We start from the raw sequence: 13,400 nt of genomic DNA, 5'->3' as shown, positions 1-13,400 counted from the left end.
ATGGTGTGTGGTCATCCTCTCTGTATTTTGTGGCGCTTAGGCACAGGGAGAGGCCTGGCATTCTTGGCCCTAACCAAGCTGTCTGGTTTTTCAGTTTGCGTTTAACGTTCCTTCTCTTATTTTCTTTTCCAGGCTGAAGCGTCTCCCACTTAGGAGGCAGTAATTGAATTCTACCCTGGCCTGTGCCGATACCAGATCTCCTCCAGGATGGAAGTTCATTGACTGCTCAGTTAATACATTGTACAGATTATATTTATATGTAAATTCATGCTGTAAAACAATTTTTTAAAACCTTGACATTTCAAAGCCTGCCTTGGAAGGTTGCAGAAATTGATTTCTATTTTTAACCTCAGTTAGTGTCAGAGGAAAAAATTCAGACTGTACAGTTTAATTAAAATGGAATTTTTCTATTTTCTTCTTGATTTTTCATTTCCTGAAACTTTAAAAAAGAAAAGTGAAGGCTTTTCTTGGGTTCTATTGTGAAGAAAGCTGAGTCCAGATAAGGACAGTCAGGCTTACTTGAGGACTTGAGCGAGATGGAGGTGGCCGCTTTCCCACTCCTGCCGTTTTCCTGGGGTGCATGGTTCCTCCCTCTGGTGGTTGATGCTGGTGGCCTGGAGCCCAGTGTGGCACCAGGATCCTGGCAGGCAGCCCCAGCCTCTCAGGGTAGATGTCACCAAAGTGACTGAGAAAAACACAGAGACCAAGAGCAGGAGTTTGGGCCCGCTCTGCAGCCCTGGGTTCCTGCCCTGAGGCTGCCTCATCTGCACTGAGGAGACCTTTGGAAAAAGTAAAGTGCAGGTTTTTTTTTTACATTATCAAACTAACATCATAGAAAGATACAGCTGAAAGTGGCCCTTGACTGGTTCCCCAAACCTCTCTTATCTCCACAGTAACCTCTGGCATCAGTCACTTTGTAACTTTCAAGACTTTTTTGCCCAACCACACACACAGGTACACACACGTTTTGTTTCACATTTTAAGTATAAATAACACAATTTTATATAGCATAAATCTGTAGGGAATGAACATTTAGAATGAATAAATACTACCAAATTGTTTCCCAAAGTGGGTATATCCATTTAAATTATGAAGGAAGGAAGGAATTAAATGAGAAGGAAGAAAATCACTTCTACTTCCACCACGTGGAGATGACAACCTTTGCTATTTGGGAATAATTCCATGCAGTCTTTCTAGCATTGGAGCTGCTACGCAACCGGAGGTGACATTTTGCTCTCTGATATTCTCATTGGCATTGTGACAGATATTTCCCTCATGCTCTTAAGTATTGTGTGTCCCAGCCCCTAATGGCTGCATCTTAATTAACCCAGGGCACATTCTATAACTTGTGGACCACTTCTCCACGGTGGACATGAAGTAGGTTGGCCAGGAGCCGCTACACAGGTAGAGGACACACAGATCGTCCTAGGAGGGGGAGCCAGGAAGACTAGGGGATGGGCCGCCAGTTTCACACTCTTGGCCTCATTCCTTTTGTGCCTTGAACTCGAAGCCCATTTTTCTGGTGGGTAACGGCGCTGCGCATTGAGAGGAGATCGCCAGGCCCAGGGAGGGCGCATGCGTCCCAAGGCGGGGCGGGGGGGCGCAGGGGCGTGGGCACGCGGCGTCACCGTTCAGGGGCAGGCAGGGGATCTGAGATGGCCTCCCAGCCGCAGGACACCCCCAGCTCCGCAAAAGCCCAGAATGAGGGCGGGAAGACAGCGCTCCAGAGAAGTGACGTGCAGCTGTCCTTCGTCCTTGCCCGCGACGGCGTGCATCAGCCCCGCAAGGTGCCCTGGGTGACCCTGGTCAGGGCCTATGGCCACTTCAAGCTGTCGCTCTCGGAGGCAAAGCGGGGCCAGCAGCTGGCCTCACTTGACCCCCTGGCCTTGGGCAGTGACTCACCACCGCCTGAAAATCAAGCTATGCCGAAGAAGCTCCAGGGTGAGAAGACGTCTTGGGGTGACCACGAGCCCCTCTCCAAGGTCAGAACCGCCCCCAAGGGGAGGGGGGTGGGTCTTGTTTCCAAAACGTGGGGAGGGCTCAAGAGCCAGTGGGAGACCTGGGAGGGAACCATCTGGCTTGCTAGGACCTGGGCCCAGTCCCCTGCCTGAGGCACACCTAGTGGGCAAAGTGGCTGCAGGGTTAGGGGCAGCTGGAGGAGAGGCCAGGTGGCCTCGGGTCCTCGCTACAGTCTCTGGGGAAACCATCCTTGGTGAGGAGAATGGCGTTTTCAGTAGGGACTCTGTCCCAACCCAGACCCTGTGGGCGCTGGATGAGCCTCCCAGACGTCCCCGTGGTTACACTCCCAAGTACATGCCCCAGCGTCACCGAAGGAACCCTGTCGCCCATGAGGCAGAGCACCAGAAGCAACAGAAAACCTAGAATAACAGTCATAAAATATAAAAATAAAAACCTAACAACACTATTGTATTCTCAGTGATATTTGAGATAAAACGAAGGCTGGTGGCTGGGAAGAGCAAATAACTTGTGAACAGAGAGAATTGTTGGGAATTAAAAGAGAATTTTCAAACCAAAGTCCTCCATGGAGGTTTTAAAATTAGAAAGAAGTTTGTGGGATTCTCTGATAACTCAGAGAAAAAAAATATAAAGGAACAATTATGAGAGAAAAGGGGGATGTAGGGAAGATCCAGAAGAACCAAAATACATATGAGAAGTGTTGGAGAGGGAAAGAGAGGGAGCAGGGGAAGAAAGGAAGTAAGAAAATCTCCCTGGGCTCATATGGAAAGAGATGGTCAAGTTCAATGCCACACTGGAGGGAAATAGAACCTGCAGGTGGTGAATACCTGCACTGCAAGGAGAGGAGCGAGGCTGTCCCCAGTGCAGATGGAAAAGCCTGGGATCAGAACGCGATGGTGGCTTCTCCAGCTGCCAGAGGACCTCGGAGCAGAGTCCACAACTGGGACTGTGGCTGCCAGCCCCTGCAGGAGGACATTGGGTTCTCCACGGGGAAATCTGTTTGAAGAGAAAGCAGTGTGTGTCATCTCTTGGCTTGCTTTTATTGGTGATATTTATTCTGATTTTTAAGTAAAATTGAATAAGAGCATAGGAGTTGTATTTTATTTCCATTCTCCATAGAACACCCCCAAGATCCAAATTCAATAGATTTGTTAGTTTTGTTTGTTTTTACAAAAAAAGGTTTGTTTTTACAAGTAAGAGTCTTCCTAGCACTCCTGCGCCCCCCAGCAACCCCCTTTCCTTCTACAGAAGCAACAAATGTTTCTAGTTTCTTCTATATCCTTAGAGATATTTTATGCACATATCAGTGCATACATGTAAATTCTACCCCCTCCCTTTTTTATATACAGATGGAAGCATACCTTAGACCTTTTCTGCACCTGGTTTTTAATTTTTTAACTTATTTTGAAGATCTTTCCATATCAGTAAAGAAGCAGCTTTCTTGTTCTTTTTTATGGAGAATGTTCCACTGACTGGTCACCCCCCAGGGTGTATTTAACCAGTCTCTGACACATGCACATTAAGGTGGCTTATGATTTTTTTTGGCCTCAGTTTTTTTTTTCAGGGATGGGGAGGTAACTAGGTTTATTTATTTATTTATTTAATTGAAGTACTGGGGATTCAACACAGTACCTTATGCATGCTAAGTATGGAGTCTACCACTGAGCTATCTCCTCCTGCGCTGGCCTGAGGTTTTTATGATCCATGAGGTTGGCAGAAGTTGAGAAGGTTTTTTTTCTGGGAGGAAAGGGTGTGACCTAAGTGTTGTCTACCTGTTCAAACTGCTGGTCCCTAATAAAGCCAATAGAAAGACATTTTCTTCAGAGCTGCAAAGACTCAGAAAGGATGCCTCTCTTTGAGGAAAAAGTTACTCAAGGGAGCAACCTGGTGGGGGAGGGTATAGCTCAAGCGCTAGAGGGCATGCTTAGCATGCATCGAGGTCCTGGGTTCAATCCCCAGTACTGCCTCCAAATATATATAAATAAACTCAATTACCTCCCCCTCATTAAAAAGAGAGAGAGAGAAGGGAGCACTCTGGCAAACAACAAAAAATCAGAATTAAGGATTCTAAAAATAAGAAATTCAGTAAGAGAAAGCAATTTAGAATAAACAGAGGGAAGCAGTGGTTGAAAACAGTCCACTTTGGAGATGTTTGTACAGTAAAGTTAACACGGTTGTGTAGAACATGTTAACAAATGATCGTTTGAAATGAAGGTGCACAATGCAAGAATAATAATGTTCCAGATGACTTCATCACAATCTTTGAGATGCTTTGCTAAATGATAAGCTTTGTCCTTGGTGTTAAATAATGCACCCGCACAAGAATGTGTTTTAAAATAATGGGCTCAAAACCTCTCCCTGGCCTCCTGGCACCTTGAAGAGGAAGTCCGGAGACCTGACCATGACCCTCCAGGCCATTTCGGCTCTGGCTTGTCTCTCTCTCCTCTTCCCTCTGACTTGCTGGCCTTCAATCCTGTCTGGTCTCCGGAGTCCTCATTGTTCCCCACCCAGCGGGGTGCGGGGTGGGGGTCTCCTTGCCCTCCGTCTAAAGCAGCGCTCACCTGGCTCTTCCACGGCTCTGGCCCTGACCTGGCACCTCGTGCCGCCTGTGGGTGGCCGGGCGCACCTCCCACCCTCGCCCCACTGCAGGCAGGAGCCGGTTCATGCCCCGCGGTCCCGCACGCCCGCCTGGCGCCCTCCGGGGCTGGAGTCTGTCTGTGCTCCGGGTTCCCGCTGCACCGCAGCGCCTCGATCAAGCCCGGCCAGGGAGGCGCGCGGGCATACTTGAAGAACAAGTGGTACTCTACAGATAGCTTTAAAAAAGCTCGCTGTTTTGTTCTGTTTTGTTTACAAAACTAAGGCTGTGGGCTCACGGAGGCACCTCTCCTCTGTGTGACCCGCTGTTGTCTATGGCAGTGTAACCTAATACACTCCTTTACTAGTCTCAAAAAAAAAAAAAAAGACTGTCTGATATATGCCATTTTTGTTAGGGTCTCGGAGGATATACCGTGTGTGGAACTTCTCTCCACGGCTCCTAGTTGGGGGGTCTCTCTCCCGAATGGACCCCGAAAGTTTTCTGCACAGAAAAATCTGAAAGGAGGACCTAGAAAGGTCCTGAAGCGGGTGGTCCTGAAAACGCTCTTCTGCTCGTTTTCCCATAATATAGTTCTGCTTTTGTGATGACAGAAAGAACGAAAGCCGGAGAGTTTTGCCTAGAGGCGGAGGTAGCTGCCTCGGCACCAGGGCACGGGCTTTGCCTGTGGAGCGCGACACTGACCGCTGCCTCGGTCCTGCTCTGGGAACCGCGGGGTGCCGCCCACCCCGGCCGCTTGCCGCCGGGCCCCGCCCCGCGTCTGGCTCGGTTTGCCCGCGCCCCCTAGCAGCCCTGTGCTCCGCATCCTGCGTAGAGTCGGCCTAGTCCCGGTCCCACCTCTCCGAGCTCCCTGGAGGCGGACACTCTATCACATCCCGCATCCTCACACCTGTGTGAGCTCGCACACCCCAGCGGTCCCCACAACCCGCAGCCACCCTTCCACCCTGGACCTCCCTCTCCTCTCATCCCTGTACCTCCTGCTGAGGGCGCCTTACCCCACCTGGTCACTGCATCCAGAGTTCCTGCAAATGTGGGGCCACTGTCTGGCAACAGAGTCCCAAACCCTGCGTTTCTCTGTCCCACATCCCCTCACATTCCCACAGTCCAGCACTGTCAACTGGGAAAAAAAAAAAGTACAACGTAAAAGTTGAAAGTTTTATTCTGGGACCTTACTGGGGACTGTAGCTTGGGAGACGGGCTCTCAGAATAGCTCTGAAGAACTGCTTCTAAGAGTTAAGGGAGGAGCCAGGATTTACATGAACTTTTCTTCTGGGAGAAATGTATAGTTAACATAAAAAAAATTACAGAGTATAGACATCTCAAGGTAATGATCTTAGTGCTTTTCTATGTATGGGAAGATGCAGGAACCTGGGGTCATTGAAATTTTCCATTGCTGTATATCTTGACTATCTAGAGGTCACTATGTTCAAAGCTCAGAATGCTCCCTGTTTTTCTCCATCCTGAATTCCCTCAGGCGCACGGTCAGTCAGCGGCTGCAGTGGCTAAAGTCTTGATCCTTGTAGAACCGGGATAGCAGGCAACATTCTTTTTCTTGACAACACACCTACATCCCGGATCCCTCCCACCGCTGGTTAATAATCTGTTAATGTTAATAATCTGTCTCCTCTCTCTTTCTTGGTTAGCCTTGCTAGAGGCTTATCAATTTCATTGATCTTTTCAAAGAACCAGATTTTTGCATTGATTTTCTGTATTGATTTCCTGTTTTCAATTTCATTGGTTTATGCTTTAATTCCTATTATTTCTTTTCTTCTACTTTATTTTGAATTTAATTTGCTTTTCTTTTTCTGTTTTCTTAAAGTGGAAGTTTAGATGATTGATTTTTAGATCTTCCTTCTTTTTTAATGTATGCATCTAATGCTACAAATTTCCCTTTAAGCACTGCTTTCACTGCATCCCACAAATGTTGATAAGTTGTATTTTCATTTTTGTTTCATTCAAAATATTTTAAAATTTCTCTTGAGATTTCTTCTTTGACCCAGGTGTGATTTAAAAACGTGCTGTTTAGTCTCCATTTATTTTGGTATTTCTCAACCAGCTTTCTGCTATTGATTTCTAGTTTGATTCCATTGTGTGAGCAGACATAGTATGATTTCTGTTCTTTTAAATTTTTTAGGTATATTTTATAGCCTAGAATGTGGTCTGTATTGGTGAATGTTCCATATGAGTTTGAGAAGAGTATGTATTCTGTTCTTGTTGGATGAAGTAGTCCGTAGATGTCCGTTATATCCTGTTGATTGATGATGCTGTTGAGTTCCACTATTTTCTTACTAAATTTCTGTCTGTTGCATCTGTCCATTTCCCACAGAGGGTGTTAAAGTCTCCAACTATGATGGTGGACTCATCTAATTCTCTTTGCAATTTTGTTAGTTTTTGTCTCATGTAGTTTGATGTTCTGGTGTGCTACACATACACGTTAAGGATTATTATGTCTTCTTGGACCACTGCCCTTATCATAATGTAATGTCCCTCTTTAGCCTTGATAAATTTTCTTGCTGTGAAGTCGGCTCTGTCTGAAATTAATATAGCTACTCTTGCATTCTTTTGTTAGTTTAGTAGGGTATATTTTTCTTCATCCATTTACTTTTTAAAATAATTTTTAATTGAAGTATAGTTGATTGACAATGTTGTGTTAGTTTCTGGTGTACAGCAAAGTGATTCTGTTTTATGTATATTTATATATATATATATTTATATTCTTTTCCATTATGATGTATTACAAGATTTTGAACATAGTTCCCTGTGCGATAGAGTAGGACTTTGTTATTTCATCTATTTACTTTTTTTGTCTGCTTTTTTTAAATTGAAGCATAGTCAGTTTACAATGTTGTGTTAATTTTTTCATTTACTTTTTTTTTTTATATTGAAGTACAGTCAATTACAATGTGTTAATTTCTGGTGTACAGCACAATGTCCCTTGTCCATTTACTTTTAATCTGTATGTGCCTTTATGTCTAATGTGGGTTTCTTGTAGACAACATATTATTGGATCTTGTTTTTTGATCCACTCTTGACAATCTGTGTATTTTAATTGATACATTTAGACCATTCAAAGCTATCATTGATATAGTTGGATTAATACCTACCATATTTGTTACTGTTTTCTATTTATTGCCACTGATTTTTGTTCCTATTTTTGTCTTCTACAGTCCTTCTGCCTTTTGCAGTTTTAATTGAGAATTCTATGTGATCCCATTTTCTCTCCTTTCTTAGTGTATCAAATGTACCTCTTTTTTTACTTTTTAAAATGGTTGCCCAAGAGTTTGCAATATACATTTATAGTTAATTCAAGTCCACTTTCAAATAGCCCTACACGGCATCTTAATGGGTAGTGTGATACCTTAAAAAACAAAATATTTCTAATACCGCCCTCCTGTCCCTTGTATTATTGCTGCCATACACAGACACACAGACACACACACACACACACACACACACAGAGACACATATGTATGTATTTGCTATTATTATTTTGAAATGTTTTCTGTTAGATCTGTTAAGAATAAGAATGATTCAAAGTTTTGTTTCTGTTTTGGTGTTCTTCCTTTCTTGATGTAGATCTGAGTTTCTAACCTATATGATTTCCCTTCTCTCCAAAGAACTTTTAGGATTTATTACAGGGCAGGGCTACTGGTAACAAGTTTCCTCCATTTTTGTTAGAGAAATTCTTTATTTCTCCTTCATTTTTGAAGGATAATTTCATAAGGTACACATTTCTAGGTTGGTAATTTTTTCCTCTCAATTCTTAAATTATTTCAGTCTCGTCTTACTTATCGGGTTTCTGAGGAGAATTTGGGTGCTAGGCTTATCTTTGCTCCTCTGTAGGTAAGGTGTTTTTCCCTCTTGGCGTCTTTGATTTTCTGTAGCTTTAAAATGATATCCCTAAAAATGTGTAGATTTAAAAATTTTTGCTTATATACTGTTTGGTGTTCTCTGAGCTTCCTGGACCTATGGTTTAGTATTTGAAGTTAATTTGGGGGAAATTGGCAATCTTTTTTTTTTTAGTATTTCTTTAAATTTCATCTTTTTTAAAGCTTAAAAAAACTTTTATTTTTGGTGTTGAGAGTAATTAGGTTTATTTACTTATTTTTAGTGGAGGATCTGGGGATTGAACCCAGGACCTTGTGCATGCTAGGCATGCACTCTACCACTGAGCTGTGCCCTCCCACTCTCAATCATTATTGTTTCAAATATTTTTTTCCTGTTCCTTTTCCTCTTCTTCCAGTATTCTCATTATGCATATGTGTACCTTTAAAAAAAATTTATTTATTATTGTATTTTTTCTTTTTGGCAAGGAGGGGAGGTAATTAGGCTTTTAACTGGAGATACTAGGGATTGAACCCAAGACCTCATGCATGCTAGGCCTGCACTCTACCACTTGAGCCATACCCTCCCTCCACATATAAGTACTTCTGTAGTTGTCTATAGTTCTTGGATATTCTGTTGTTTTTTTTTTTCCAGTCTTATTTCTACATGCTTTTCAGGTTTGAAGTTTTCTATTGATACATCCTCAATCTCAGAGATTCTTTCCTCAGCCATGTTTAGTTTAATAATAAGCCCATGAAAGATATTCTTCATTTCTGTCACAGTGTTTTTGATCCTTAGCATCTCTTTTTGATTCCTTCTTAGAATTTTCATCCCTCTGCTGATATTGCCCATGAATTCTTGCATAACTGCCTACTTCATTCATTAGAGCCCTTAGCCTATTTATCATAGTTGTTTAAAAATTCCTGGTCTGATAATTCCAGCGTCCCAGCCGTATCTGAGCCTGGTTTTGATGTTATGTTTGTGCTGCCTCTTCAAAGTGTGTTTTCTGCTCCTTAGAATTTCTTGTAATTTTTTTCTTGAAAGCCAGGTGTAATATACTGGGTAAAAGGATCTGCTGTAAATAAGCCTTTAGTAATGTGATCATAAGGTGCAGGAGGAGGAGAAGCATCCTGTAGTTGTATGATTAGGTCTCCATCTTTTGGTAAACCTGTGCCTCTGGATTGTGAACATCACATCATCTTTTGCTTACTTTTAAATTGGGTTGTTTGTTTCTTTATTGTTGAGTTTTAAGAGTTTTTTAAATATATTCTAGATACGAGTCCCTTACCTGATATATGATATGCAAAACTCTTCTTCCATTGGGCCGGTTGTTTTTCACCTTCTCGATGGCGTCCTTTGAAGCACAAAAGTTTTTAATTTTGATAATGTCCAGTGTGTCACTGCTGCTGTTGCTGTTCTTGCTGCTCTGGTACTTCTGTTGTCACATCTCAGAAACCACTGCCTAGTGCAAACTCACAAAGAATTACACCCGTGTTTTCTTCTAAGGGTCTTGTCATTTTGACTCTCACACTTAGGTCTTTGATCCATTTTTGAGTTAATTTTTGTGTGTGATGTGAGGGAAGGGTCCCACTTCATTCTTTTGCATATGGATATTCACTTGTCCCAGCACACCTTGTTGAAAAGATTTTTCTTTCCCTTTTTAATTATCTTGGCACCCTTGTTGAAAATCAAGTGACCAAAAATGTGAATGCTTATTTCTAGATTCTCAATCCTATTCCATCGATTTATATGTCTATCCTTATGTCAGTACTACACAGTCTTGATTACAGTCTCTTTGTATGTTTTGAAAACTGTTTTAAAATTGGGAATTGTGAGTCCTCTACCTTTGTTCTTTTTCAAGATTGTTTTGGCTGTTCTGCTTTCCTTGAGCTTCCATATACATTTTAGGATCAGCTTGTCAGTTTTGGAAAAGAAGTCTGCTGGGATTTTGATGGGATAATGTTGAATCTTTAGATCATTTGGGAGGGTAGTTTCATAAGAATAGTAAGTCTGCTAATCCATGAACATGGGATGCCTTTCCATTTATCTAAGTCTTTTAAAATTTATTTTAACAATGTTTGCTAATTTTCAGAGTACAAGTTTTATGCTTTTTTTGCTAAATTTATTCCTATGCTTTTATAAATGCAGGGATTTTTTTCTTAATTTTTTTCTGGACTGTTCATTCCAATTGTATAGAAATATTATTGACTTTTAAAATATCAGTCTGGTATTCTGTCATCTGCTGAACTTATTCAGTCTATTCTTTTTTCAGATCCCTTTTAAAATTATGAAGGGACACCAGCACATTGTGAGTTCCTGTCACTTTTGTGTGGATGACACAAAGCTCCTCAGTGGCTCCTATGACTGCACCGTGAAGCTGTGGGTAGGTGGCCTGGTGTTAGCTGGAACCAAAACATCCTGTAAGCTTATGTCACCTCTTGTGGAGAGTTCCCCAGTACTGAGTTTCCAGACATTCAAGGATCCCAAAGATTTGGAGTGGTCTTTCTGAGCAAAGTGCAAGAAGAAGCAAAGTGAGGGCTCACCCTAGTGTCAAGCCCCTGGAGAGAGATGAGGTTAGTGTAGCTGCTATCAGCCTGTTGATTTGGAAACAGCAGGAACAGGAGACCACTGGACTGGGAGCTCGCCGGGGGCCTATCAGGAATCTCTGAGCTGGGTCTTCTTCTTCGGAAAGTTCAGTTCCATCCACAGAGATGGGTGATCACAGAGGACAGAAAAGTGGCCAGACTTGGGACCTGTCCATGAGGGGTGACTGGGAGAGGCAGGCCTGAGCGCAGATCAGTGCCCCAAGGAAGCAGGGCACAAAGAACAGGGGTGTCATGGCCAGATGAAGGCGCAGCAAAGTGGCCACCAAAACTTCTCTAAAGTCTTCTGGGCACAGCCGGCAGACTCTGGCAGTTCTGTTTGGGGGCATTGCTGGTCAGTCAGGAGCAGGTAAGGCAGGAGCAGAGCTGGGAGGTGGCAATGGCCATCAGGGGCCATGCGACAGATGACCGTCTGGTTGGGGCTGGGCCCACTGGGGAGGACAGTCAGTTCTAAGTTTCGCTGTCTCCTCTAGCTTTGGGGACAGGAGGGGGACAGGGTGGAGCGAGTCAGGCTGGTTCCTGGGTTCTGGGTCAGGTAATCAGGTGGAGGATAGCTCCTCACCCTCCAGGCAACTTTGGAGGCGCGTCTTCTATGTCATCAGTGGGTACCACCCAGGCAGGCTAGGCAGGAGGGTTTGGGAACTGTCCAAGTGGTTCAGGCGCCACACCAGGAACCCACTGGCTGTGTGACTCTGGGTGGTTAATGTCCTCCTGGGCCTCCCTGAAATTCCCTGTGCCCCATAGGATCAGCTGCGTGTTGGGGCTTCCCCAGGGCCTGCCTGGCCCCTACCAGGTTCTGACAGACATCCACTCCCACCTCTTTGGTGGCCCTTTTAAAATCCAACCCTGCCCCCCATGATCTTCTTGTTGGGAAAGCTCTGGGAGCCTTAAGCCCTTTCCAGGGCCTCTGGGGTGACTGAGAAGGCCCAGGGATGAGGGAGGGTCTCTGCTGGTTGTCATCGCCCAGGGGAAGCGGGGATGGTGACTTTCCCAGGTTGCATTTTGCTTTGCCATCTTCAGATCCTTCCCACATTCTCACCTTCTGAGTCAGTGAAAGGGCTCACAGGGGTTTCTGTCTTGGCCAAAGGGCTCCTGTCTCTCTAAGTGGAAATCTCCGTTTTCTCTTGTTGTCCCAAGATTAGGGACCATCCATCGAGACACCCTTGGTTCCTCACAGCAGCCTCACTGCCCTTGCTCCCTGCAGATTCCATGCCCTGTCCAGGATGTGGTCACTTCAGCCTGCCCAAGGGTCCTCAATACCTGACTCACTCCCAGCCCTACGCCCTTCTGCCATCTTCTCCAGGTTGCTCCTTCTCTTTGCTGAATTGCCAGTTCTCTGGTCTCTCTGCCTGGGCTGGCCCCATGAACCTACCCCTCCATGGAATCCTCTTTCCTCCTCCTGGCTCCCCTTTCCCCATCTTTCTCTGTGCTCCAGGCTCCTCCTGTGGCTTTCCCTGCACCAGCCGCAGCTCTCAGGGCACCAGCGCTCCCTTCCGAGAATGACCAAGCCATTACCCTACATGTCACCTTCTCCAGTCACAGTATTCCTCCTGCACACATTTTCCAGGAGGGTCACCTGTCCATGGTTGCTGTTCCTTCTCTTGGCCATATGGTGTCACTGTTGAACACTGAGCCCACGCAGCCCAATGGACACCCGTCCATTCCATTGCTGCCCATCACTGACCCTGGGCCCTGCACAGATTGCAGTGGGCCTCAGCCCCAGGCCCCACCATGATTATGTTCTTAGCTTCCAGTCACATGTTCGTCCTAGAGCAACACACCAGCCGGGGAGGCTGGATCACAGGCTGTCAGAGCCAGTTCTTTCTTCCCAAACCATTGGGCTCGAGAACTGGCTGTCTAGCCTGGATGTGTCCTGCTCTGATGAGTTCCTCTTTGGGATCTCTTCCTGCCCGTGGGCTTTGATTAGGGCCTACTGGGTTCACCCAAGTATGACCCCGCTGTTTCAAGTCTATGGAGCAGAGATTGGGGGATGGGTCTGCGCAGAAAAGAGTTCACATAGTGGGCCTGGACTGCTGTCCTTGGAAAGGCCCACTGGCAAGGCTGGCCTTGGCTGGCATCTGGGAACTGGACTGGTAAACAGTGTCCTACAGTCATATGAAACTTTCCCTGGGTGATAAGGGGGGCTTGCTGTGCCTGGGCTGTGCATGCAAACCATGTGGTTGGTGCTGAATACCTGCTGTCCTTCTGGAAGTCTGGGATTTTGGTACATGTTGGAGAGTGCCTGTGTGACCAGCCCCCATAAAAACCTGGGCCCCGGGGCTCAGGCACACCTCCCTTGTGGACAACACATTGCAGGCATTGTTACAGCTGGTTGCTGGAGGAATAAGCATGTCCCGTGTGACCACAGGGAGAGACTCTTGGAAGCGACGCCTGGTTTCCTC

General features: G+C 45.1%; 2 protein-coding genes across 7 annotated transcripts in view; both read left to right on the top strand.

Moving 5' to 3' along the window:
- Positions 1–410, top strand: part of GPATCH1 (G-patch domain containing 1) — a 33,115-nt gene extending 32,705 nt beyond the window's left edge. For all 3 annotated transcript variants that reach the window (XM_006212191.3, XM_072967263.1, XM_015246071.3), the window contains exon 20: positions 133–410. In XM_006212191.3, the coding sequence (XP_006212253.2) occupies positions 133–163 (31 nt within the window). In that variant the 3' untranslated portion in view covers positions 164–410. The remainder of the gene's footprint in view (positions 1–132) is intronic.
- Positions 411–1,644: 1,234 nt separating this feature from the next.
- The window catches only part of WDR88 (WD repeat domain 88), a 36,051-nt gene continuing 24,295 nt past the window's right edge, over positions 1,645–13,400 (top strand). For 2 of the 4 annotated variants that reach the window (XM_006212208.3, XM_072968803.1), the window contains exons 1-2: positions 1,645–1,982; positions 10,668–10,778. In XM_006212208.3, coding sequence (XP_006212270.2) covers positions 1,656–1,982; positions 10,668–10,778 — 438 coding nt within the window. In that variant the 5' untranslated portion in view covers positions 1,645–1,655. The remainder of the gene's footprint in view (positions 1,983–10,667; positions 10,779–13,400) is intronic. The other 2 variants (XM_072968802.1, XM_072968801.1) reach the window with 2 other exon arrangements.

Source organism: Vicugna pacos, chromosome 9 (genome assembly GCF_048564905.1).
Source record: "Vicugna pacos chromosome 9, VicPac4, whole genome shotgun sequence".
NCBI classification, from domain to species: domain Eukaryota; kingdom Metazoa; phylum Chordata; class Mammalia; order Artiodactyla; family Camelidae; genus Vicugna; species Vicugna pacos.
This window is presented reverse-complemented; position numbering and strand designations above follow the sequence as displayed.